This window comes from Mobula birostris, chromosome 3, assembly GCF_030028105.1.
Source record: "Mobula birostris isolate sMobBir1 chromosome 3, sMobBir1.hap1, whole genome shotgun sequence".
Classification (NCBI taxonomy): Eukaryota; Metazoa; Chordata; class Chondrichthyes; order Myliobatiformes; family Myliobatidae; genus Mobula; species Mobula birostris.
In genome coordinates, this window is record NC_092372.1 from 226387300 (window position 1) to 226413571 (window position 26272).

Sequence of the window (26272 nt, forward strand, 5' to 3'; positions counted from 1 at the left end):
TTATAAAGCCACACCTAATCTGTTGTAAAAAAATACTACTGATGATTAGTGAGGCACAGAGAGGTCTGTATTTACTGACAAGTACTGTTATTGTTTAAACTAACAAGTATGTGAATTCATGCACTAAATACCTTGTGCACACCCGCTAAGTATCCCTGACTCTCCTGAATAATCAAAGGTATTACCCGGGCAAAGGAGTTTATACTGGCGAGGCATTCCTCGTGGTCCCAATTCACTTGCCACGTATTTAATACAGGGTTACTTACGCTTGTATCTGTGATGGTTATTCTTCAAAGTTACCGCTACCAGCACACACAAAGTGTCCGGTTTTATATCCATTCCTTATCAGTTCAAATATCGCATTCCAACGTAATTGGCCACAGGTCTTGTTACTGGCTCTGGTCCAAGCCAGCATCAGTTTATTGCCCTCTTCCCATCAAGTGATAGTCGATAATTTATGGCTGTTTGTTCTCAATCAGCAATGAGCTCGAATCACTTCAGGTAGGCATCAACCCCAACATTCACACACCTGCATGTTATAGCCAACCAAAGAACATCTCACAAATAACTTCTTATTTGGAAACGATCTCCAGTCCAGTAGATTACCTGAAGTATTATTGTGTTTTCTTTAAAACATTGATCAAACCCAGCATGTCAAGTTCACAAAATAAAGAATAGAGTGTCTTCACAAAATGGCAGCTTCCATCCCCAAGCATGCGGCAAGAACAAAGACAATTCGTCTGTCTGCTTCCCCTGTCCTTGATTCATTTGAATTCACTGATTTGTAGATTGTCATTCTTTCTGGCCAACACTGTCCCCCATAAAGTCATTGAATTATACAGTGTGAAAAATGATTCTTTGGCCTATCTTGTGCTCTGGTATTATTCTCCCCGTATTCCCAACTATCCTGGGCCCAACATATTGGTGCAATTATAAGAAGGCACAACAGTGGCTATATTTTATTAGGGGTTTGAGAAGAGTTGGTATATTACTAAAGACTCTAGCAAATTTCTACAGATGTACTGTGGAGAGCATTCTGACTGGTCGCATTACCGTCTGCTATGGAGGGGCCACTGCACAGGACTGTAAAAATCTTCAGAAAATTGTAAACTCAGTCAGCTCCATCATGGGCACTAGCCTCTGCAGCATCAAGGACACCTTCAAAAGGTGATGCCTTAAAAAGGTGGCATCCATCATAAAGGACCCCCATCACCCAGGACATGCCCTCTTCTCATTGCTACCATCAGGGAGGAGATACAGAAGCCTGAAGACACACAACCAACGATTCAGAAACAGCTTCTTCCCCGCCGCCATCAGATTTCTGAATGGACAATTGAAGCATGAGCACTACCCCACTGTTTTTATTTCCTCTCTTTTTACACTACTTAATTTTAACCCCATATGCAACCCTGAGATTTATTTTCTTGTGGGCATACTCAATAAGTAATAACCATAACAGAATCAATGAAATACTGCCCAACTTGAGCATTCAGTCAGAATACAGAAGACAACAAAATGAAAGAAATAATAATAATATGAGTAAGCAATAAATATCAAGAACATGAGATGAAGAGCCCTTGAAAGTGGTTGTAGGAACATTTCAGTAATGGGGCAAGTGAAGTTGAGTGACATTATCCCCTTTGATTCAAATGTGTCATTTATGTCAATGACCAACACAATCCGAGGGTGTGTTGGGTGCAGTCCGCAAGTGTTGCTACAATTCCGGCAGTGACATAGCATGTCCACATCTCACTAGCCCTAATCTTTATTTGTTTGGAATGTGGAAGGAAACTCACGCTGTCACGTGGAGGATGTACAAACTCCTTGCAAACATAAGTGTGAATTTTACCTGATCGCTGGTGCAGTAAAGTGTTACACTAACTGCTATGCTAACGTGCAGCCCCAGTCCACACATCTATGAGATGTGAGAGTAACATGGAGCATTAAGAGGAGATCCATGCCGTCACGGAGGGTCCGTGTGACGGACAGCACCCGGAGGTCAGAGTCGCTGGAGTGGTGAGGTTGCACCACTGCTCTGCCCAAACGCCTGCCAGTTCTTCCTTTTCTAGTGCTGAAGTTTTATAAGGCATTGGTCAGACCACACTTGGAATATTATGAACAATTTGGGCCCCTTATCTAAGGAAGGATGTGCTGGCATTGGAGTGGATCCAGAGGAGGTTTATGAGAATGATCCTGGGAGTGAAAGAGTTAACATAGGAGGAGTGTTTGATGGTCCTGGGCTGTACTCACTGGAATTTAGAAGATTGAGAGGGGATCTCTTTGAAGCCTATCAAATATTGAAAGGCCTATATATAGTGGACATGGAAAGGATGCTTCAAATGATGGGAGAGTCCAGGACAAGGCACAGTCTCAGAATAGAAGGGTCCATGTAGAACAGAGAAGAGAGATTTCTTTATCCAGAGGATGGTGAATCTGTGGAATTCACTGTCACAGACAGCTGTGGAGGCCAATGCACTGGGTATATTTAAAGCGATGGTTGATAGGTTAACATACCGTGGAGCAGTACTGCACAGTCCAGGGCTTTCAGCCCATGATGTTGTGTCAGCCACTTAACCTACTTTAAGATCAATACAACCTTTCCCTCCCAAATAGCCATCCATTTTTCTAAAATCCATGAACCCGTGGTTCCATATTAGTCAGGCAGTGAAAGGTTACGCAGAGAAGGCAGGAGAACGGGGCTGAGAGGGAAAATAATTCAGCTATGATCATCTGGCAGAACAGACTTGATGGGCTGAATGGCCTAATTCAGCTCCTGTGTCTTGTAGTTTTATGGACTCCCCTAGTGGAGATGAGTCATATAGATTATTTGATCCATGGTGAGAATTGTTCAAGTAAAATTGTTAGCCACCGTGTGCAATTTTAGCTGCCCTGTAGGATATTGTTATCTAATATGCAGAATAATTGGTGCGAATGCTTGAGCAAAGTTTTCATCTCACTAGCCTGTTCTTGTTTATCCAGGTCTATTTACATTGGGACAAAAATTTCTATAGATTACTGGTGGACCATTAACGTTAAACTACGTGGAGTAGATGAGGTAAGCTTTAGCTTTATGAATATTGGTATTGGTTTATTAATGTCACCTGTAACGAAATGCAGTGAAAAGCATATGTTTATGACCTATCCAGGCAGATGATGCCATATGTAGTTATATTAGGGAGGACAAGAGGAAAACATGATAGTGAGTACAATGAACGCTGAGGAGTAAGTGTTTGGACAGTGGGAGGAAACCGGAGCAGTACGGGCAGATCGTACAAACTTTCTTACAAAGGAGGCTGAGATTGAACTGCAGCTTCTGATGTCCCAAGCTGTAATAACGTCGCTCTGACAGCTACTCTACCGTGGTGCCCTTTGGCCTCCACAGCCGTCTGTGGCAATCAGTTCCACTGACTGGTTGGATTTTACGGAATTTAACGGAAAGGGTAAGATGGTTCTGGCCCAAATGCGTGCAGATGGAGCATCTTTGTCGGCAAAGCTTGTTTCTCTGCTGTATGGCTTCAATGCCAGAATTAGGTGTATGATCACTAACGTATACTGTTAAATTTGTTATGCGGCAGCAGTGCTCTGCTTACATAAGTGATGATTAGCTGTAAAAATAAGAAATATAAAAAAAAATCTAAGTTCAAAGTAAGTTTATTATCAAAGTACATGTATGTCACAATATACAACCCTGGGATTCATTCTCTTGTGGGCATACTCAATAAATCTATAAAATAATAACCATAATAGAATCAATGAAAGACTGCACAACATTCAACCAGAATGCAGAGGACAATGAACTGTGCAAATATAAAATAAAATAATAATAATAAATAAGTAATAAAATAGAGAATGTGAGATGAAGAGTCCTTGGAGGTGGGTCCATGGCTGTGGGAACATTTCAATGATGGGGCAAGTGAGGTTGAGTGAAGTTACCCCCTTTGGTTCACGAGCAAATATAGTGGAACAAAAGAGCAAAATAGCGAGGTAGTGTTCATGGAGTGTTCAGAAATCTGAGGGTGAGGGAGAAGACACTGTTTGTAAAAGGTTGAGTGTGAGCCTTCAGGTGCCTGCACCTAATAGCAGCAATGAGAAGGCGACGTTTTCTGGGCGATGAGGGTCCTTAATGACGGATGCTCACTTCATAAGGCATCGCCTTTTGAAGATGTCCTCGATGATGCATTAGCAGGTCATCCCATCGATATTTGTGTGTAAATTGGAATAAAAGAGGTGATTGTAAGAGTCAGTGAAGGCCACCACAGTACTGTAGCAATTAGTGTGATGCTATTACAACTTGGAGTGTTCCAGAGTTCAACTCCTGCACGCTCTGTAAGGAGTCACCGTACTTCCTTCCTGCAGAATGTGTGCGTTTTCCCCAGGTCTTTCGGTTTCCTCCCATGGTCCAAAGATGTGCAGGGTAGGTTAATTAACCATTGTGAATTGTCCTGTGGTTGGGTTAGGGTTAACTGGGTTTGTTGGAGATTGTGGGGGCAGTGTGGCTTGAAAGGCCAGAAGGGCCTACTCCATGCTGTATTGCTAAATAAGTAAATGAATTAAGATGCAAGGGTCAGTTATCCATGTTGTGCTCTTGGGTCCTGCCAGGATAGTCCAGACCTTGTTGCTGCCATGTCTGCCTGTCACCAGCGAGCTGCTGACCTCATTGTGGAAGGCGCCATTAAGAATGCTGGTCTGTACATCAAGCTGGGACAGGGTCTGTGCTCCTTCAATCACCTGCTGCCTCCAGAGTACATCAGTTCCCTGCGTGTCCTCGAGGACAAGGCCATCAACAGGAGGAACATGGAGGTATGTCTGCTCCTTTCTTGTCAGTTTAGTACTGGCTGCCCTTTGGAAGCTGTGATCACAGTAGTGACTTCAAAACCTCTGATCACTTACGGCTCACATAAGGATCAGCTTTATTTTTCACACGTGACCGAGGAATTGCTGGACTGTGGGGATACTGCACAGTTAGGTGGGCTGCCCAGAGTTGACTTCAAGGCCCTGTCTGTCTGAGTGGACAGGAACAATCCCATTATTTTGGAGTGCTGCAGAACTATCCCAATATCCAACCCAACAACAGGTGAGACTAGTGGATGTGGGTATGGTCTCTTTTTAAAAATTAAAGATTTATGAAGATTAGCTTTATTTGTCATGGGTACAGTGAAATGTATTATTTGCATCAACAACCAACACAATTGGAGGATTGTATTGGGGACAGGGAGCAAGTATTGCTGTGTTTCTGGTGCCTACGTAGCATGCCCTCAACTTGATGACCTGTATGTTTGTGGAAAGTGGGAGGAAACTGGAACACCCAGAGGAAACCTGTGCGGTCACGGGTCGCTGGTGCTGTAAATCTTTACGCTAACCAGGAAGCTGTGTCCCCAGCGGCGATATCAGGTCTTTTGGTGACTAAATCTGCTCTTTCAGTTGTGCATCAAGCTCCCACCTCATACATACAGCTTCCCTGCCCTGTTATTCAGGTTGGTCTCTCTATGTTAAGCCATCAGAAGTGATGAACGTCTGCTCAAGCTCATGAGTGTGGGCCCTGAATGGATTAAGTCTGACTCTATGACCATTCTCTGCTTGGGATTTGAACTGGACTCAGTTTTATTTATTTATTCATTTCTGGTGTGACTCTGTGTCAGGACCTTCTGCAGTCTGGTCAGAGACCCAAGACACTGCAAATACTGGAATCTGGAGCAAGAATACAAAATTCTGGAAGAACCCGATGGGTCGGGCGGCATCTAAAAATGAATCTCAGGGTAGTATGTAAGTGGCATATACAGACTTTGATAATTAATTTTCTTTGAATCTGTGCAGGGAAGTGGGTGGTTGACGTCTTGGTTTGAGACCATTCATCTGGACTCGGTCTCTGACCCCCTTGAGCACTGACCTTCTGTAGCCTCGGATGACAGTCTATCCCCATGCAGCGTTATCTGTCCTCGCACCAGAAAGAAAGGATAGCTCTTCCACTCTACCACGTTCTTGCAGTAGCTGGTTGTAATGGGGCATCATGGTAGTGTAACATAGAAACGTAGAAAACCTACAGCACAATACAGGCCCTTTGGCCCACAAAGTTGTGCTGAACATGTCCCAACCTTAGAAATTACTAGGCTTACCTATAGCCCTCTATTTTTCTAAGCATGTACCTATCCAAAAGTCTCTTAAAAGACCCTATTGTATCCACCTCCACCACCGTTGCTGGCAGCCCATTCCACACACTTGCCACCCTCTGAGTAAAAAAAACTTACCCCTGACATCTCCTCTGTACCTGCTCCCTAGCACCTTAAATCTGTGTCCTCTTGTGGCAACCATTTCAGCCCTGGGAGAAAGCCTCTGACTGTCCACATGATCGATGCCTCTTATTATCTTGAACACCTCTATCAGGTCACCTCTCATCCTCCGTCACTCCAAGGAGAAAAGGCCGAGTTCACTCAACCTATTCTCATAAGGCATGCTCCCCAATCCAGGCAACATCCTTGTAAATCTCCTCCGCACCCTTTCTATGGCTTCCACATCCTTGCTGTAGTGAGGCGACCAGAACTGAGCACAGTACTCCAAGTGGGGTCTGACCAGGGTCCTATATAGCTGCAACATTACCTCTCGGCTTCTAAGTTCAATTCCACAATTGATGAAGGCCAATACACCGTACGCCTTCTTAACCACAGAGTCAACCTGTGCAGCTGCCTTGAGCATCCTATGGACTCGGACCCCAAGATCCCTCTGATCCTCTACATTGCTAAGAGTCTTACCATTAATACTATATTCTGCCATCGTATTTGACCTACTAAAATGAACCACTTCACACTTACCTGGGTTGAACTCCATCTGCCACTTCTCAGTGTAGTGCTTAGTGCTACCTATGGCTTTACAGTGCCAATGATCACTGATCGGGTTTTGATTCCCAGTGCTGTCTGTAATGAGTTTGTACATTTGTCCCATGACATCGTGGGTTTCCTCCGGGTGCTCCAATTTACTCCCACATTCCCAAAGATGTATGGGTTAGGGGTGAGTAAGTTGTGGGCATGCTACGTTGGTACCAGAAGCATAACAGCATGACAACAGTTGCGGGCTGCCCTCAGGACAATCCTAGGACCGTGTTGGTCATTGACACAAGCAATGCATTTCACTGTATGTTTCAATGTTTTGAAGTACATGTAACAAATAAAGCTAATCTTTAAATCCTTGTGTAAAGTTTAGTTTAACCTTCTCTCTCTCTCTCTCTCTCTCTTTCTCTGTCTCTCTCTGATGTTGGCAGATCGATTCCTTGTTCCTTGAAGATTTTCAAACCACCCCAGACAAAATGTTCAAACACTTCGACCCAGAGCCGTTTGCAGCTGCCAGCCTTTCTCAAGTCCACAAGGCCGAACTCCATGACGGGACTGCTGTGGCAGTTAAAGTAAGTCCCTCCCTCCCCCACTGTACCTACCTGAATGTTAATGCCAAAAAAAAACAAACACTACTGACTTCAGGTGAGAACAGAGAACGTCCAGGGTGGGGTGAGCTTCTGATTGTACTGGCTGCTTTACCAAGGCAGTGGAAAGTGGAGAGGAGGCCAGATTTCGTGATGTGCTGACCTGTGTTCACAACTCTCTGCAGTTTCTTGTGCACACAGTTGTTATTTTTAGCCATGATGAATCTGGATAGGATACTTTCACTGGTGCATCTTTAATAATTGGCAATATCAAGTGCTTTTCCTCACTGCAGCCCCGAGGGAATTCTGTGACATTGGTAATTCTGTTTTTTGAAGGACACTTTAAAACCACAGCCCGTTTCCCCTGGCAAGTGAGAGAAAAGAACCCACAATACTATACTGATGAGGAACAGGGGATTTCTTCCAGTGTCCTGTCTAATGTCCAGGAACAACCTGCTCTGTTTTGTGTTCTAAATAATCTATCCATTTGAAGTACCAAACTAAGCAAATTGCTGCTTGGGCTCCTAATAAATCTCTACCTTTTACTTTAAACTTATCCCATCTAGTTCTTGCTCCCCCCCTCCCCCCAACCTCTGACTGTACATTCACCCGATCTATACCCTTAATGATTTTATAAACCTCTATGAAGTCCCCTCTCATTTTCCTAGACTCCAGTGAATAAAGTCCCAGCATGTTCAACCTCTCTCTAACTCACTTTGAGTTCTATTTCATTAGGAGTCGGAGGAGATTTGCTATGTCACCAAAGATTGAAGCAAATTTCTACAGATGTACAGTGGAGAGCATTCTGACTGGCTGCACCACCGTCTGATATGGAGGGGCCACTGTACAGGATCAGACAAAGCTGCAGAAAGTTGTAAACTCAGCCAGCTCCATCATGGACACCAGCCTCCCCAGTATTGAGGACATCTTCAAAAGGCAATACCTCATAAAAGGCTTCATCTGTCGTTAAGTACCCCCATCACCCAGGACATGGTCTCTTCTCATTGCTACTATCGAGGAGGTGGTACGGGAGTCTGAAGACACGCACTCAAAGTTCAGGAACAGCTTCTTCCTCTCTGCCGTCAGATTTCTGAATGGTCCATGAACACTACCTCACTATTTTGCTCCCTTCTTGCACAGCATATTTATTTTTACATATTTCTCATTGTATCTTATCATTTGTTACGTATTGCACTGTATTACTGTCACAAAACAACAAATTTCATGACATACGTCAATAATAATGAACCTGGTCCTGGTTCTGACATCCTCGTAAATCTTTTTTGCGCTCTCTATTTTCCTACTCCTCAGTTCTGCACAATCTATTACCTCTCGACTCTGAGGTGACTTTCATACCAGAAACCTGCGTGCTTCATTTGCTACTTGCATCACCACTCTGTTCAGCTGCAAGATGGCGATAGTAAAATGTTCATCACAGGCAAAGCTGTCCCCACCACTGAGCACATCTGCATGGAACACCGTCACAGGAAAGCAGCTTCCATCATCGGGGCATCCAGACCATGCTCTCTTCTCACTGCAGCCATCAGGAAGGAAGGAAAGGAGCCTCGATTCCCATGCCACCAGGTTCAGGAACAGTTATTGCACCTTAACTTTCAGACTCTTGAGCCAGAGGGGATTAACTTTACTCAACTTCACTGACTCCAATACTGAACTGATTCACAACCTATGGACTCACTTTTAAGGACTAAAACTTCTCTTGCTGGTTATCCCTTATTTATTTATTTATTTATTTATTTTTAATTATTTTCATGGTTCTTTTCCTTTTTGTATTTGCACAGCCTGTTGTATTTTGCACATTGGTTGTTTGTCTGTTTCTGTCATGTGTATTTTTCATTGATTCGATTGTGCTTTTTTGTGTTTACTATTGTAGCCCCTTCACTGGGCTCGTAAACAAACTTGGCTTGTTAGCCAGCTCTTGATAGCCACGTGACTCAGCAGTAAGAATGCTGAGTCTTTCATAAACAATATTTGTAGGATCGGTGTTATCTGGAGTTCAACCAAACAGGAACATCGTGATATTCCGATTTAAAAAAAGCACCTCAATTTGAGTGAATACTGTGTAAATATTGCCCATACACAATTGTTGGTTGGCAAGAAATAACATATTATACACCGCATAAAATATAAGTATATTCACAAATTTCACCTTTATGGAAGAGTTAGTAGGAAAGAGGAACAAAACGGGCTCATTACAGTTAAACAAATCCAATGTGTGCATAAAGTTGGAGCCCATCCTGGAGTTGTCTCGTGTTGGACCCGCGGTCTGCGTGAAAGCACACACCACATTCCAAACTTCACTTGAAATCCATCTCAAGCAAACAGGCTCTCTCTCATGAGTATTGACCCTTCCTCCTTGGAGCCATTCATTTGCATAACGCACTTCATGCAATGGGGATGCTCCTTCCCACGGCATCCTCAGGCATCTTCTCTCCTGCCCTCTCCCAGCTCCCTCCAAAAGACCCGTGAACCAGACTACTGTCCACCACCACACCTTGTCCTCCCTGCTCTCTTTAGAACATTCTTCCAATCCCATCCAGATTGGCTAACATAACATTCCTAAGTTGAACGACATGGTGCATTATTAGAAGAACATAGAACATAGAATAGTACAGCACAGTACAGGCTCTTCAGCCCACAATGTTGTGCCGACCCTTAAACCCTGCCTCCCATATAACCCCCCCACCTTAAATTCCTCCATATACCTGTTTAGTAGTCTCTTAAACTTCACTAGTGTATCTGCCTCCACCACTGACTCAGGCAGTGCATTCCACGCACCAACTACTCTCTGAGTAAAAAACCTTCCTCTAATATCCCCCTTGAACTTCCCACCCCTTACCTTAAAGCCATGTCCTCTTGTACTTAACAGTGGTGCCCTGGGGAAGAGGCGCTGGCTGTCCACTCTATCTATTCCTCTTAATATCTTGTATACCTCTATCATGTCTCCTCTCATCCTCCCCCTTTCCAAAGATTAAAGCCCTAGCTCCCTTAATCTCTGATCATAATGCATACTCTCTAAAGCAGGCAGCATCCAGGTAAATCTCCTCTGTACCCTTTCCAATGCTTCCACATCCTTCCTATAGTGAGGTGACCAGAACTGGACACAGTACTCCAAGTGTGGCCTAACCAGAGTTTTATAGAGCTGCATCATTACATCGCGACTCTTAAACTCTATCCCTTGACTTATGAAAGCTAACACCCCATAAGCTTTCTCAACTACCCTATCTACCTGTGAGGCAACTTTCAAGGATTTGTGGACATGCACCCCCAGATCCCTCTGCTGCTCCACACTACCAAGTATCCTGCCATTTACTTTGTACTCTGCCTTGGAGTTTGTCCTTCCAAAGTGTACCACCTCACACTTCTCTGGATTGAACTCCATCTGCCCCTTCTCAGCCCACTTCTACATCCTATCAATGTCTCTCTGCAATCTTCGACAATCCTCTACACTATCCACAACACCACCAACCTTTGTGACGTCTGCAAACTTGCCAACCCACCCTTCTACCCCCACATCCAGCTCGTTAATAAAAATCACGAAAAGTAGAGGTCCCAGAACAAATCCTTGTGGGACACCACTAGTCACAACCCTCCAATCTGAATGTACTCCCTCCGCCATGATCCTCTGCCTTCTGCAGACAAGCCAATTCTGAATCCACCTGGCCAAACTTCCCTGGATCCCATGCCTTCTGACTTAATGAATAAGCCTACCGTGTGGAACCTTGTCAAATACCTTACTAAAATCCATATAGATCACATCCACTGCACTACCCTCATCTATATGCCTGGTCATCTCCTCAAAGAACTCTATCAGGCTTGTTAGACACGATCTGCCCTTCACAAAGCCATGCTGACTGTACCTGATCAGACCATGATTCTCTAAATGCCCATAAATCCTATCTCTAAGAATCCTTTCCAACAGCTTTCCCACCACAGACGTAAGACTCACTGGTCTATAATTACTCGGACTGTCCCTACTACCTTTTTTGAACAAGGGGACAACATACGCCTCCCTCCAATCCGCCAGTACCATTCCCGTGGACAACGAGGACATGAAGATCCTAGCCAGAGGCTCAGCAATCTCTTCCCTCACCTCATGGAGCAGCCTGGGGAATATTCCGTCAGGCCCCGGGGACTTACCTGTCCTAGTGTTTTTTAACAACTCCAACACCTCCTCTCCCTTAATATCAACATGCTCCAGAACATCAACCTCACTCATATTGTCCTCACCGTCATCAAGTTCCCTCTCATTGGTGAATACCGAAGAGAAGTATTCATTGAGGACCTCGCTCACTTTCACAGCCTCCAGGCACATCTTCCCACCTTTATCTCTAATCAGTCCTACCTTCACTCCTGTCATCCTTTTTTTCTTCAGATAATTGAAGAATGCCTTGGGGTTTTCCTTTACCCTACTGGCCAAGGCCTTCTCATGCCCCCTTCTTGCTCTCCTCAGCCCCTTCTTAAGCTCCTTTCTTGCTACCCTATATTCCTCAATAGACCCATCTGATCCTTGCTTCCTAAACCTCATGTATGCTGCCTTCTTCCACCTGACTAGAATTTCCACCTCACTTGTCACCCATGGTTCCTTCACCCTACCATTCTTTATCTTCCTCACCGGGACAAATTTATCCCTAACATCCTGCAAGAGATCCCTAAACATCGACCACATGTCCATTGTACATTTCCCTGCAAAAACATCATCCCAATTCACACCCGCAAGTTCTAGCCTTACAGCCTCATAATTTGCCCTTCCCCAATTTTCCTGTGCTCTCTGATTCTATCCTTTTCCATGATAATCCTAAAGGCCAGGGAGCGGTGGTCACTGCCCCCCAGATGCTCACCCACTGAGAGATCTGTGACCTGACCTGGTTCGTTACCTAATACTAGATCTAATATGACATTCCCCCAGTCGGCCTGTCAACATATTGTGACAGGAATCCATCCTGGACACACTTCACAAACTCTGCCCCATCTAAACCATTGGAACTAATCAGGTGCCAATCAATATTAAGGAAGTTAAGTCACCCATGATAACAACCCTGTTATTTTTGCACCTTTCCAAAATCTGCCTCCCAATCTGCTCCTCGGTATCTCTGCTGCTACCAGGGGGCCTATAGAATACTCCCTATAGAGTAACTGCTCCCTTCCTGTTCCTGACTTCCACCCATACTGACTCAAAAGAGGATCCTGCTACATTACCCACCCTTTCTGTAGCTGTAATAGTATCCCTGACCAGTAATGCCACCTCATCTCCCCTTCCCCCCCCATCCCTTTTAAAGCACTGAAATCCAGGAATATTGAGGATCCATTCCTGCCCTGGTGCCAGCCAAGTCTCTGTAATGGCCACTACATCATAATTCCATGTATGTATCCAAGCTCTCAGTTCATCACCTTTGTTCCTGATGCTTCTTGCATTGAAGTACATGCACTTTAGCCCTTCTACCTGACTACCTTTACAACCTTTATTCTGCTTCTCTTTCCTCATAGCCTCTTTATATGTTTGACCTGGCTTTACTCCATGCACTATACTTGCAGTTCTCGCATGACCTTTATCCTCCTCCACATCAGTATCTGCTCTAACACTCTGGTTCCCCTCCCCCTACAAATCTAGTTTATACCCCCCGGAGCAGCACTAGCAAACCTTCCTGCAAGGATGTTAGTCCCTCTCCAGTTCAGATGTAACCCGTCCCGTTGGAACAGGTCCCACCTTCCCTGGAACAAGGCCCAATTGTTCAGAAGCATGAAGCCCTCCCTCCTGCACCAAATCCTTAGCCACGTATTTAGCTGCATTATCTTCCTATTTGTAGCCTCACTAGCACGTGGTACGGGTAGCAATCCTGAGATTGCAACCCTGGAGGTCCTGTCTTTCAACTTTGCACCTAACTCCCTAAACTCTCTTCGCAGGACCTCCTCCTTCTTCCGATACATGTCATTAGTCTCTACATGGACCACGACATCTGGCTTCTCACCCTCCTTCCTGAGAATACCGAGAACTCGATCTGAGATATCGCAGACCCTGACACCAGTGAGGCAATAGACCATCCAGGATTCTCGATCTCTCCCACAGAACCTCCTATCTGTTCCCCGAACTATCGAATCCCCTATCACTACTGCTCTCCTCTTTTCCCTCCTTCCCTTCTGAGCTGAGGGTCCAGTCTCGGTGCCAGAGACACGACCACTACAACTTGTCCCTGGTAGGTTGTCCCCACCAACAGTATCCAAAACGGTATACTTATTGTTGATTGCAATGGCCACAGGGGTGCTCTGCTCTTTCTGTCTATTGCCCTTCCCTCTCCTGACAGTCACCCAGCTACCTGTCTCCTGATTTTTAGGAGTGACTATCTCCCTGTAACTCCTGTTTATTTCTGCCTCTGCCTCATGAATGATCTGAAGTTCATCCAGCTCCAGCTCCAGTTCCCTAACTCAGTTTGTCAGGAGCTGCAACTGGATGCACCTTTTGCAGGTGTAGTCATCAGGGACAATTGTGCTCTCCCTGACTTCCCACATACTGCAAACGGAGCATTCGACTGCCCTAACTGCTGCCTCCATTACCTACTCCTAAGTTAATTAGAGTTATTAAAGGAACTTAACCCAGCCTTACCTCACTGGGAGCAAGCTCGTCCTCAGCCTCTGCTTGCCAAAGCCTTCCTACTCTGTCTCCCACTACTCTGTCGCCCGCTTGTTAATCTGCTCGCTTTTTAAACTCTTCTGCTGTCTCACAGGCCGACTTTCACGCGCTTGCGCAGTCGTGCCCTGTTCAAGCTGCTGAAGAAAGGACTGCCCCTTCTCAATCTGTTCGCTTTCTAAAGCATCTTATTAAGCACCTCCAGCACCCAGGCCATGCCCTTTTACCATCAGGTAGGAGGTACAGAAGCCTGAAGGCACACACTCAGTGATTCAGGAACAGCTCCTTCCCCTCTGCCATCCGATTCCTAAATGGACATTGAACCCATGATCACTACCTCACTTTTTTTTAATATACAGTATTTCTGTTTTTGCACTTTTTTTTAATCTATTCAATATATGTAATTGATTTACTTGTCTATCTATTATTTTATTTTATTTATTAGTAGCATTTTTTCTTTGCTAGATTATGTATTGCATTGAACTTAAATGGACACTACCTCACTGTTTTTAATATACAGTATTTCTGTTTTTTGCATGTTTTTTAATCTATTCAATATACATATACTGTAATTTATTATTTTTATTTTATTTATTTTTTCCTCTTATGTATTGTATTGAACTGCTGCTGCTGTTAACAAATTTCACGTCACATGCCGGTGATAATAAACCTGATTCTGATTCTTATCTCTAACCAAAACCAAAACATTCTACCAGCAAGACTCGCTGCTTTTGCAGAAAACTGCTGAAGTGAAATACCTACAGCATAGCGGTATTAATCTTAACCAGGGTATTACACTCTGAATGCCTGCAAGAAAATTAATCTCAGGGTAGTATATGGTGAATTCCTGAGAATTCAAAGTAAGTTTTCTATCAAAGTATGTATATATCACCATATACAACCCTGAGATTCATTTTCCTGTGGTCATACTCAATAAATCCAATAACCATAATAGAATCAATAGAATCCTCCTGTTTCAGATTCAGTTTATTGATCTACGAGACCGGTTTGATGGAGATATTTTGACCCTGGAGTTCCTTTTGACCATAATTCAGCTAATGCACCCCAAGTTTGCTTTCAGCTGGGTCTTACAGGTGAGTGTTACCTTTGCTAACTGAATGCTGAACATATCATTATACATATTCGATGCCAGATTTATTCAGATAGTGCTTACGATGGTATCAGCTTGTTGTTTAAAGAAACAAATTGTCAGAAACTCAAGAGATTCTGCAGATGCTGGAAATCCAGAGCAACACACACAAAATGCAGGGCAGGCAGCATCTATGGAGTGGTATAAAGAGTCGACATTTCGGGCCAAGAACCCTATCAGGACTGGAAGGGAAGGGGGTGGAAGTCAGAATAAGGTGGGGGAGGGGAAGGAGGACAGGCTGGAAGGTGACAGGTGAAGCCAGGTGGGTCGGGGAGAGTGGAAATGAATTGAGAAGTTGGGAGGTGATAGGTGGAAAAGGTAAAAGGTTGGAGAAGAAAGAATCTGATGAGAAAGGAGAGCGCACCGTGGCCGGAGGAGGAGGAGTACCGGGCGAGAGGATAGGTGGGTGAGGAGAAGAGGAGAGGTAAGAAGGGGGCCAGAGTGGAGAATGGCAGAAGAGGGAAGAGGTGGGGGAAACAGTTATTGAACATTGGAGAAATCAATGCTTATATCATCAGATTAGAGGCTACCCAGACAGAATATGATGTGTGCTCCACCACTATCACTTAGAGTGGCCTCATTATGACAGCAGGAGGTCATGGATCCACGGGTCAGAATGGGAATGAGGATTGGAAGTAAAATGGTTGGCCATTGGGTAAAACTCCCTGAAATTATTTTTTATTGCATAATTTATGTTAATCAATAATCTGCAGTTCAGATTTCTGCGTGAGTGGTAAAAACAATAACTGATGGAAAGCAAAGTTCCAGTCACCCGAAAGTAATAGCAGAATGGACGGTCCTATCACAGTATGTCTCAAGTGACTCAGTGATCACAGGGTCCATGTATGTGCTGTGTTTGTCGTGTTCACAGGACCTGAAGGGAACCTTGGCCCAGGAACTGGACTTTGAGAATGAAGGCCGTAATGCGGAGCGCTGTGCACGAGATCTCAGTCACTTCAAATTTATCGTCATTCCCAAGGTGTACTGGGAGCAGACCAGTAAGGTGAGCTGTGTGGAGGTTAGGGGAATGTAGAATGTATCTGGACTGTGCTGAAACAGCTCTCTTTACCAGTAGTTCAACTTCAGCTTTATTGTCATCTGACTACATACATACAATGGGATGAAACGACATTCCTCCGGACTATCGTGCACCCACAAAACATGTATCATGCACAGTACATAAAACAAAATATTAGCATAAACTAGTTAGTAGAATATAATGTAGTGTGCAACACAGGTGAGCAGTGAACAGCTTGCTGCCCCTAGTGACATGACCTCAGTGGTGGCAGGGTATTCATTAGTTTCTCAGCCTGAGGGAAGAAGCTGTTACCCAGTCTGGCAGTCCTAGTCCTGATGTTCCTGTATTTCTTTCCTGATGGTAGTGGGTCAAAGAAATTGTGGGATGAGTGGTAGGGATCCTCAACAATGTTTTGAGCCCTTTGTCTGCAACAGTCCCAGTAAAAGACTCAAATGAGAGGGAGGGAGACCTGGTGATCCTCTTGGTGGTTTTTACTTCCAATAAGATTAAAACAGGACTGTTATCAATGATGTGAATTTTCACATTCCAAGACTTTCAGGCAGTGAATTCCAGACCTTTAATGCTTTACAAATATTTCTTCTTGACCTGTTTTCCCAGTCTCCCCCTTCGACTCCTCTGACACATTCTTAACATTTCCCATAAAACTGCTATTTTATCCTGTGTTGAGGGAAATGGGCCCTTCTTTGCCCTGTGTGGACCCCTCTATTAAGTCTCCCCCAGTATCAATGGAAGCAATCCTTTTCATAGTCATACCTCCTGATGAATGGTTTTCAGTCTAAAATGCTAGCTCACTTTCTGTACCCACAGAGTTACCTTGACCTAGGAGTAATTCCATCCTGACAGGAAGGGCCTCGGCCTGAAATGTCGTCTGTCCATTTCCCTTCATAGATGCTGCCTGACCTGCTGAGTTCTTTCAGTGCCTTGTGCATGTTGTGTTTCAGTAATTTGTTTACATTTCAGATTTCAAGCATCAGCTGTTGTAGACATAGTTGCTTGATCTATAGTAACTCTCTGATTCTGACAACACTCTCATGCATCTCCTCTACAGTCTCCTCTACAGCATGTTGTGCAGTGATATCCATGTAATGTGTAGACCCCTGTTATTCCAATCCCACTCCCCGGTCAGTATAGACAAGTATCCCTTAACCCCTCTTGCCCATCAGACCTTCTTTCCAGGATCTGCCAAGATCCTGATCGTAGTCTTATACAGCATGAAACAGGCCCTTCGGCCTAATTCATCCGTACTCACCAGGGTGTCTACCTGAGCTAGTTCCATTTGCCCTTGAATGGACTAAATCTTTCCTGTGCAAATGTCTTTCAAACATAGTAATTTTACCCATCTCTACCCCTTCCATATCCTCACCGGTATGTGTGAAAGCATTGCTCTGAAATCCCAATAGACAATAGGTGCAGGAGTAGGCCATTCAGCCCTTCAAGCCAGCACCGCCATTCACTGTGATCATGGCTGATCATCCACAATCAGTACCCTTTTCCTGCCTTCTCCCCGTATCCCTTGACTCCACTATCTTTAAGAGCTCTATCTAACTCTTTCTTGAAAGAATCCAGGGAATTGGCCTCCACTGCCTTCTGAGGCAGAGCATTCCACAGATCCACAACCCTCTGTGTGAAAAAGTTTTTCCTCAACTCTGTTCTAAATGGTCTACCCCTTATTCTTAAACTGTGGCCTCTGGTTCTGGACTCCCCCAACATCGGGAACATGTTTCCTGCCTCTAGCGTGTCCAATCCCTTAATAATCTTGTATGTTTCAATAAGATCCCCTCTCATCCTTCTAAATTCCAGTGTATACAAGCCCAGTCGCTCCAATCTTTCAACATATGGTAGTCTCGCCATCCTGGAATTAACCTCGTGAACCTACGCTGCACTCCCTCAATAGTTAGAATGTCCTTCCTCAAATTTGGAGACCAAAACTGTACATAGTACTCCAGGTGTGGTCTCACCAGGGCCCTATACAACTGCAAATCTTTAAATCTTTAAATCCCCTTTAAATCTTTCCCCTCTTACCTTCAACATTTGCTCTCTAGTTGGACTCCCTGAGCCTGGGAAAAAGACTGTGACTGTCCATCCTACCTATGCCCTCATCATTTTATAAACCCTTGGAAGAAACAGCGTGCATTCACCCTATCTTCAGAATACCCTTAATGATTTTGTACACCTCTGTAAGATCATCTCTCAGCCTCCTACTCCAAGGAATAATATCCCACCAGCCATTGTTCCCTCTAATTTGTTTTTACACTTGTATGGCAAGAAAATTTTACATGGCCTAAAAACTGCACCACACTTTTTTTTGTAGTATGCATACTATGAATATTTGGAGTAAAAATTGAAGAATCACATACTTCATTTATTAATTGAATATAATGAAATACAGTACCATAATGAAAATCGTTCTCATTTCATACGCTTTTTCTAGTTGTGTCAAATTCTAGCTGTGTGGCAACAAAGGCTAAGTGCGTGGGAGCATTTCAGTTGCTATGTGGCTGTGTACCCATGCAGCTTAGAAGGAAGAGAGCCACCAACATTCTTGTAAACTTTTCTGCACTCTTTCCCGTTCCGTGAGACCTTTCCCACAGCTGGGCGACCAAAACTGAACTTAGTAGTCTGTAGTCTCACCAGCGTCCTGTCCAATCACAGCACCAGCTCCCAACTTTTAAACTCGTAACCTGACTGATGAAGGCCAATGTGCCAAAAGCCACCTTGTGACTCTGTTTTCAGTGAACGATCTAGTTGTACTCCTAGGTGTGTTACAACACTTCCCAGGATCCTGCCTTTCACTGTGAATGACTTCCCAAAATGCAGCATGTCACAGTACTCCTAAAAGTCAAGCACTATGTGGGAGGAGAAGGTTAGATTGATCGTGAAGTAGGTTAAAAGTCAGATGAAGGGCCTGTGTTTAGCCTTTTATCTGTCAACTAATAGCCCGGCTAACTTTTACTTTGAAATTCAATTGGACCACAACAGAAAGGCAGCCATTTTTGTTTTAGTAGAATTTTTCAGTCATACTGAAATACATGTACACAATTCTGTGTCGTTCCTTTCATTTGTGCCATCAAAATCATCGTCCGAAGTGTTATTTTAGTTGATAAAGGAGAAAGGTACCTGGGCAGTATTTTGTGTTAATATTCTGTAAAAGTTTATCCCTTCGCTTACTCATGGTATTTATGGTTTTTGGATGTTTTACTTTTAAGTCTAGCCTCACATCCATCTTGGGCACTAGCCTACAAAGTACCCAGGACATCTTTAGGAAGCAGTGTCTCAGAAAGGCAACGTCCATTATTAAGGACCTCCAGCACCCAGGACATGCCCTTTTCTCACTATTACCATCAGGTAGGAGGTACAGAAGCCTGAAGGCACACACTCAGCGATTCAGGAACAGCTTCTTCCCCTCTGCCATCCGATTCCTGAATGGACATTGAAGCTTTGGACACTACCTCACTTTTTTAAATATACAGTATTTCTGGTTTTGCACATTTTTTAAAATAATCTATTCAATATACGTAGATTGATTTACTTGTTTATTTATTGTTTTATTTTTTATTATTATTATTTTTTCTCTTTGTGCTAGATTATGTATTGCATTGAACTGCTGCTGCTAAGTTAACAAATTTCACGTCACATACTGGTGATAATAAACCTGATTCTGATTCTGATGTATTCATAATTTTTTTAGAATGTGTGACTTAATTGATATAAGTTTGCTGCATTAAGTACTTATGGTACATTTCAGTTTCTGTCCGTTTTAATCTTATTCATTTGTATGTGTGTGCTGTCCAATAAAGCACCTGGAGCTTGGACACTATACCTTGACTCCTGTGTTCAACTGAGTGGAGTTTGACTTACTGCAGAATTGTGTACTTCCTACTTCACACACAAGGTGGGCAGTATAGCCTATACTGTACGATTTTCTTTGCTACCCATGCCAGACTTTGCTCCCCTTGGCCCTGCCCCTCTGTCTTCTCTCTGGCTACCTCACCCCTTGTGAGTGCTCCTGGTTCATGTCTTCCCACCTGAGCACATTTCAGGTCCATGGGATTCAAGATTCAAGTTTATTTATCACACAGTGAAATGCATTGTTTGTGTTAACAACTAGCTAACTCAAGGGTGTGCTGGGGGCAACCTGTAAGTGTTGCCACGCATTCCAGCCCCATTATAGCTATCCTACAATGTTCGGCAGAACAGCACAAAACACAAGTTACAAAACAGTAACAGCAAACTGAGCTTCATTCCTCCCTCCCAAACACAGACATACATAGTCCTTTAACCCCAGTACAGGCCTTCAGCCTTCAGTCGACTCTTGACTCTAGCCTTCAGTCTTCCCAACAGACTCTCAAATTCGCAGACTTGCCTCTAGCCAATGGGTCTTGACTTCCGGGCTTCTAATTCGTCCTCGGGTTTCAATCCTTGGATATGCTGGTTTATTGACTACAGCTCAACATTTAACACGATCATCTCCACAAAATTTAAAATCAGCGAGCTCTAAGACCTACATTGACACCTAGATTTTTCTCACCGCAATGTTGAACTGATCACTGAACACAACTTATGGACTGGCTTTCAAGGACTCTACAACTCAAGTTCTCAGTATTATTTATTTATTTATCTATCTATCTATTGGGTTTATTATTGGAGACCCAAGAGAGTCTGCAAATGCTGGAAATCGGGATCCACACACACAAAATCTGCCTTCCTCCTTCTCTACGTAAATGTACTTGAACTGTGAATATTCGATCTGCCTCTCTGACCTGTGAACTTTCCCTTTCAGCGGGTCTTGACTGCCGACTACTGTGAGGGCTGCAAAGTCACCAGCGCCAATGAAATCAAACAACAGGGTTTGACTGTGAAAGACGTAAGTGTGGCCTTTGTCCCACATGAGCAGCCTGCTGTGTTTCCTTCCAGTAGCTCAGGCACCTGTCCCCTTTGAATGTGACCTTAAGGTGACAGGTCTGTGAGGGAAGAGAGGATCGCAGCCCAGTGCCTGAGGGTCAGCTGAGAATCCGTTGAGATCCTGAAAGAATAACTTTGCTTTTCCCTGTCCAGTCATAAGGGACGTGGATAGGGTGATTGCTTTCAGTCTCTTTTGCAGGGTTGGGAAATCGAGAAACAGCGCAGAGGTTTAAGGTAAGAGGGGATCCAGTGATCACAATGCCATTAGTTTCAATATAATTAAGGAGAAGGATAGGACTGGACCCAGGGTTGAGGTTTTTGATTGGAGAAAGGCTAACTTTGAGGAGATGCGAAAGGATTTAGGGGGAGTGGATTGGGACAATTTGTTTTATGTGAAGGATGTAATAGAGAAATGGAAGTCACTTAAAGGTGAAATGTTGAGGGTACAGAATCTTTACGTTCCTGTTAGGTTGAAAGGAAAGGTTAAAAGTTTGAGAGAGCCATGGTTTTCAAGGGATATTGGAAACTTGGTTTGGAAAAAGAGAGAGATCTACAATAAATATAGGCAGCTTGGAGTAAATGAGGTGCTCAAGGAATATAAAGAATGTAAAAAGAATCTTAAGAAAGAAATTAGAATAGCTAAAAGAAGATATGAGGTTGCTTTGGCAAGTAAGGTGAAAATAAATCCAAAGGGTTTCTACAGTTATATTAATAGCAAAAGGATAGTGAGGGATAAAATTGGTCCCTTAGAGAATCAGAGTGGACAGCTATGTGCAGCGCCAAAAGAGATGGGGGAGATTTTGAACAATTTCTTCGGTAATCACTAAGAAGGATATTGAATTGTGTAAGGTAAGGGAAACAAGTAGGGGAGTTATGGAAACTATGATGATTAAAGAAGAGGAAGTATTGGCGCTTTTAAGGAATATAAAAGTGGATAAGTCTCCGGGTCCTGACAGGATATTCCCTAGGACCTTGAGGGAAGTTAGTGTGGAAATAGCAGGGGCTCTGACAGAAATATTTCAAATGTCATTAGAAATGGGGATGGTGCTGGAGGATTGGCATATTGCTCATGTTGCTCCATTGTTTAAAAAGGGTTCTAAGAGTAAACCTAGCAATTATCGGCCTGTGAGTTTGACGTCAGTGGTGGGTAAATTGATGGAAAGTATTCTTAGAGATGGTATATATAATTATCTGGATAGACAGGGTCTGATTAGGAATAGTCAACATGGATTTGTGCGTGGAAGGTCATGTTTGACAAATCTTATTGAATTTTTTGAAGAGGTTACTAGGAAAGTTGGCGAGGGTAAAGCGGTGGATGTGGTCTGTATGGACTTCAGTAAGGGCTTTGACAAGGTTCCACACGGAAGGTTAGGAAGGTTAAATCGTGAGGTATTAATATTGAAGTAGTAAAATGGATTCAGCAGTGGCTGGATGGGAGATGCCAGAGAGTAGTGATTGATAACTGTTTGTCAGGTTGGAGGCCGGTGTCTAGTGGTGTGCCTCAGGGATCTGTACTGGGTCCAGTGTTGTTTGTCATATATATTAATGATCTGGATGATGGGGTGGTAAATTGGATGAGTAAGTATGCAGATAATACTAAGATAGGTGGAGTTGTGGATAATGAAGTAGGTTTTCAAAGCTTGCAGAGAGATTTAGGCCCATTAGAAGAGTGGGCTGAAAGATGGCAGATGGAGTTTAATGCTGATAAATGTGAGGTGCTACGTTTTGGTAGGACTTATCAAAATAGGACATATATGGTAAATGGTAGGGCATTGAAGAATGCAGTAGAACAGAGGGATCTAGGAATAATGGTGCATAGTTCCCTGAAGGTGGAATCTCATGTGGGTAGGGTGGTGAAGAAAGCTTTTGGTATGCTGGCCTTTATAAATCAGAGCATTGAGTATAGGAGTTGGGATGTAATGTTGAAATTGTACAAGGCATTGGTAAGGCCAAATTTGGAGTACTGTGTACAGTTTTGGTCACCAAATTATAGGAAAGATGTCAACAAAATTGAGAAAGTACAGAGAAGATTTACAAGAACGTTACCTGGGTTTCATCACCTAAGTTACAGAGAAAGGTTGAACAAGTTGGGTCTTTATTCTTTGGAGCGTAGAAGGTTGAGGGGGGACTTGATAGAGGTATTTAAAATTATGAGGGGGATAGATAGAGTTGATGTGGATAGGCTTTTTCCATTGAGAGTGGGGAAGATTCAAACAAGAGGACATGAGTTGAGAGTTAAAGGGCAAAAGTTTAGGGGTAACATGAGGGGGAACTTCTAACTTCTTTACTCAGAGAATGGTAGCTGTGTGGAATGAGCTTCCAGCAGAAGTGGTTGAGGCAGGTTCGATGTTGTCGTTTAAAGTTAAATTGGACAGCTATATGGACAGGAAAGGAATGGAGGGTTATGGGCTGAGTGCAGGTTGGTGGGACTAGGTGAGAGTAAGAGTTCAGCACGGACTAGAAGCGCCGAGGTGGCCTGTTTCCGTGCTGTAATTGTTATATGGTTATAGGGGAGAGATTTAATAGAATCAGAATCAGGTTTATTAGCACTGACTTGTGTCATGAAATTTGTTGTTTTGCAATAGCAGTACAGTGCAATATATAAAAATTACTGTAAATTGCAATAAGAATATATCAAAAATTAATAGTGCAAAAAGAGAGCAAGTGTTTATGAACTGTTCAGAAATCTGATGATGGAGGGGAGAAGCTGTTTCTTAAGATATTGAATATGTGATGAAGATGTCCTCGATGTTGGGGAAGCTAGTTTCCATGATGTAGCTGGCAGAGTCTACAACACTCTGCAGATTTCTCTGATCCTGTGATTTGGAGCCTTCATTCCCCACAGTGATGCAGGCAATCAGAATGCTCTCCATGGTACATCTGTAGCAAATTGCTGAGTCTTTGGTGACATGTGTAACCTCAAACTCTCAATGAGATGTAGCTGCCGCCGTGCCTTCTTTGTTATTGCATCAATATGTTGGTCCCAGGGTAGATCTTGAGAGATTTCCACACACAAAGACTTGAAGCTGCTCACCCTTTCCGCTACTGACCCCTTGACAGGAGCAGCAGCTCTCAGCCACGTGGTTATGAGTGTACAGAGAGCAGAGCAGTGGACTGTGCACGTCTGTGTTGATTGGCAGCTGGGAACTTGGGCATTTTTTTAACAAGCAGCCAGAGGAAGTGGTTGACGCAATATTAATTTCAACATTTGAAAGACAGTTGGACAGGTACATGGGATAGGAAGTGTTTATTTTATTTAGAAATGTATCTTTAAATAAATGCTGGCCAATGGAAATAGCTTTGGATAGGTCAGCTTGGTCAGCATAGACCAGATGGTCCGAAGGACTTGTTTCTGTGCTGTGTCTAGTCCCTGGGGTTGATTATAGTTTCAGTATACTGAAGCATTGAGCACGTACTTGATGTGGTTGACTTTTGGTCAGAACAGTATCTGGGCATATTTATTGTATTTAAAAAGCTTTTGCTTTGGTAGTTAATCGCAGAGTAATTACTCCATCCAAGTTTTGTTCAGATTCACTGTACATTGAACATAGGAGACTACAGCACAGTACAGACCTTTCAGCCCATGATGTTGTGCCATCCTTTTAACCTACTCTGAAATCAATCTAACCTTTCCCACCCACAAAGTCCTCCATTTTTCTATCATCCTTGTGCCTATCACAGAGTTTATTAAATGTCCCTAATGTATCTGCCTCCACCACCCCCAACATGCAACCACCAGTCTTTGTGTACAAAATACCTACCTCTGACATCCCCCCCATACTTTCCTGCAATCACCTTAAAGTTATGCCCCCCCTTGTATTAACCATATAACCATATAACAATTACAGCACAGAAACAGGCCACCTAGACCCTTCTAGTCCGTGCCGAACTCTTACTCTCACCTAGTCCCACCGACCTGCATTCACCCCATAACCCTCCATTCCTTTCCTGTCCATATGGTTCTCCAATTTAACTTTAAATGACAACATCAAACCTGCTTCAACCACTTCTGCTGGAAGCTTATTCCACACAGCTACCACTCTCTGAGTGAAGAAGTTAGAAGTTCCCCCTCATGTTACCCCTAAACTTTTGCCCTTTAACTCTCAACTCATGTCCTCTTGTTTGAATCTCCCCCACTCTCAGTGGAAAAAGCCTATCCACGTTAACTCTATCTATCCCCCTCATAATTTTAAATACCTCTATCAAGTCCCCCCTCAACCTTCTACATTCCAAAGAATAAAGACCCAATTTGTTCAACCTTTCTCTGTAACTTAGGTGATGAAACCCAGGTAACGTTCTCGTAAATATTCTCTGTACTCTCTCAATTTTGTTGACATCTTTCCTATAATTTGGTGACCAAAACTGTACACAATACTCCAAATTTGGCCTCACCAATGCCTTGTACAATTTCAACATTACATCTCAACTCCTATACTCAATGCTCTGATTTATAAAGGCTAGCATGCCAAAACCTTTCTTCACCACCCTATCCACATGAGATTCCACCTTCAGGGAACTATGCACCATTATTCCTAGATCCCTCTGCTCTACTGCATTCTTCAATGCCCTACTATTTACCATGTATGTCCTATTTTGATTAGTCCTACCAAAAAGTAACACCTCACATTTATCAGCATTAAACTCCATCTGCCATCTTTCAGCCCACTCTTCTAATGGGCCTAAATCTCTCTGCAAGCTTTGAAAACCTACTTCATTATCCACAACTCCACCTATCTTAGTATCATCTGCATACTTACTCATCCAATTTACTACCCCATCATCCAGATCATTAATGTATATGACAAATCAGATTGGACCCAGTACAGATCCCTGAGGCAGACCACTAGTCACCGACCTCCAATCTGATGAACAGTTATCAACCACTACTCTCTGGCGTCTCCCATCCAGCCACTGCTGAATCCATTTTACTACTTCAATATTAATACCTAACGATTGAACCTTCCTAACCAACCTTTCGTGTGGGACCTTGTCGAAGGCCTTACTGAAGTCCCATATAGACAACGTCCATTGCGTTACTCTCATCAACTTTCCGAGTAACCTCTTCAAAAAATTCAATAAGATTCGTCAAACAGGACCTTCCACACACAAATCCATGTTGACTGTTCCTAA

General features: G+C 43.4%; 1 protein-coding gene across 1 annotated transcript in view; it reads left to right on the forward strand.

Moving 5' to 3' along the window:
* Positions 1–26272, forward strand: part of adck5 (aarF domain containing kinase 5) — a 129448-nt gene that overhangs the window by 44777 nt on the left and 58399 nt on the right. Inside the window, exons 4-9 of the mRNA XM_072254263.1 lie at positions 2980–3055; positions 4600–4800; positions 7253–7393; positions 15032–15145; positions 16073–16204; positions 21021–21104. Of these exons, the coding sequence (XP_072110364.1) occupies positions 2980–3055; positions 4600–4800; positions 7253–7393; positions 15032–15145; positions 16073–16204; positions 21021–21104 (748 nt within the window). The remainder of the gene's footprint in view (positions 1–2979; positions 3056–4599; positions 4801–7252; positions 7394–15031; positions 15146–16072; positions 16205–21020; positions 21105–26272) is intronic.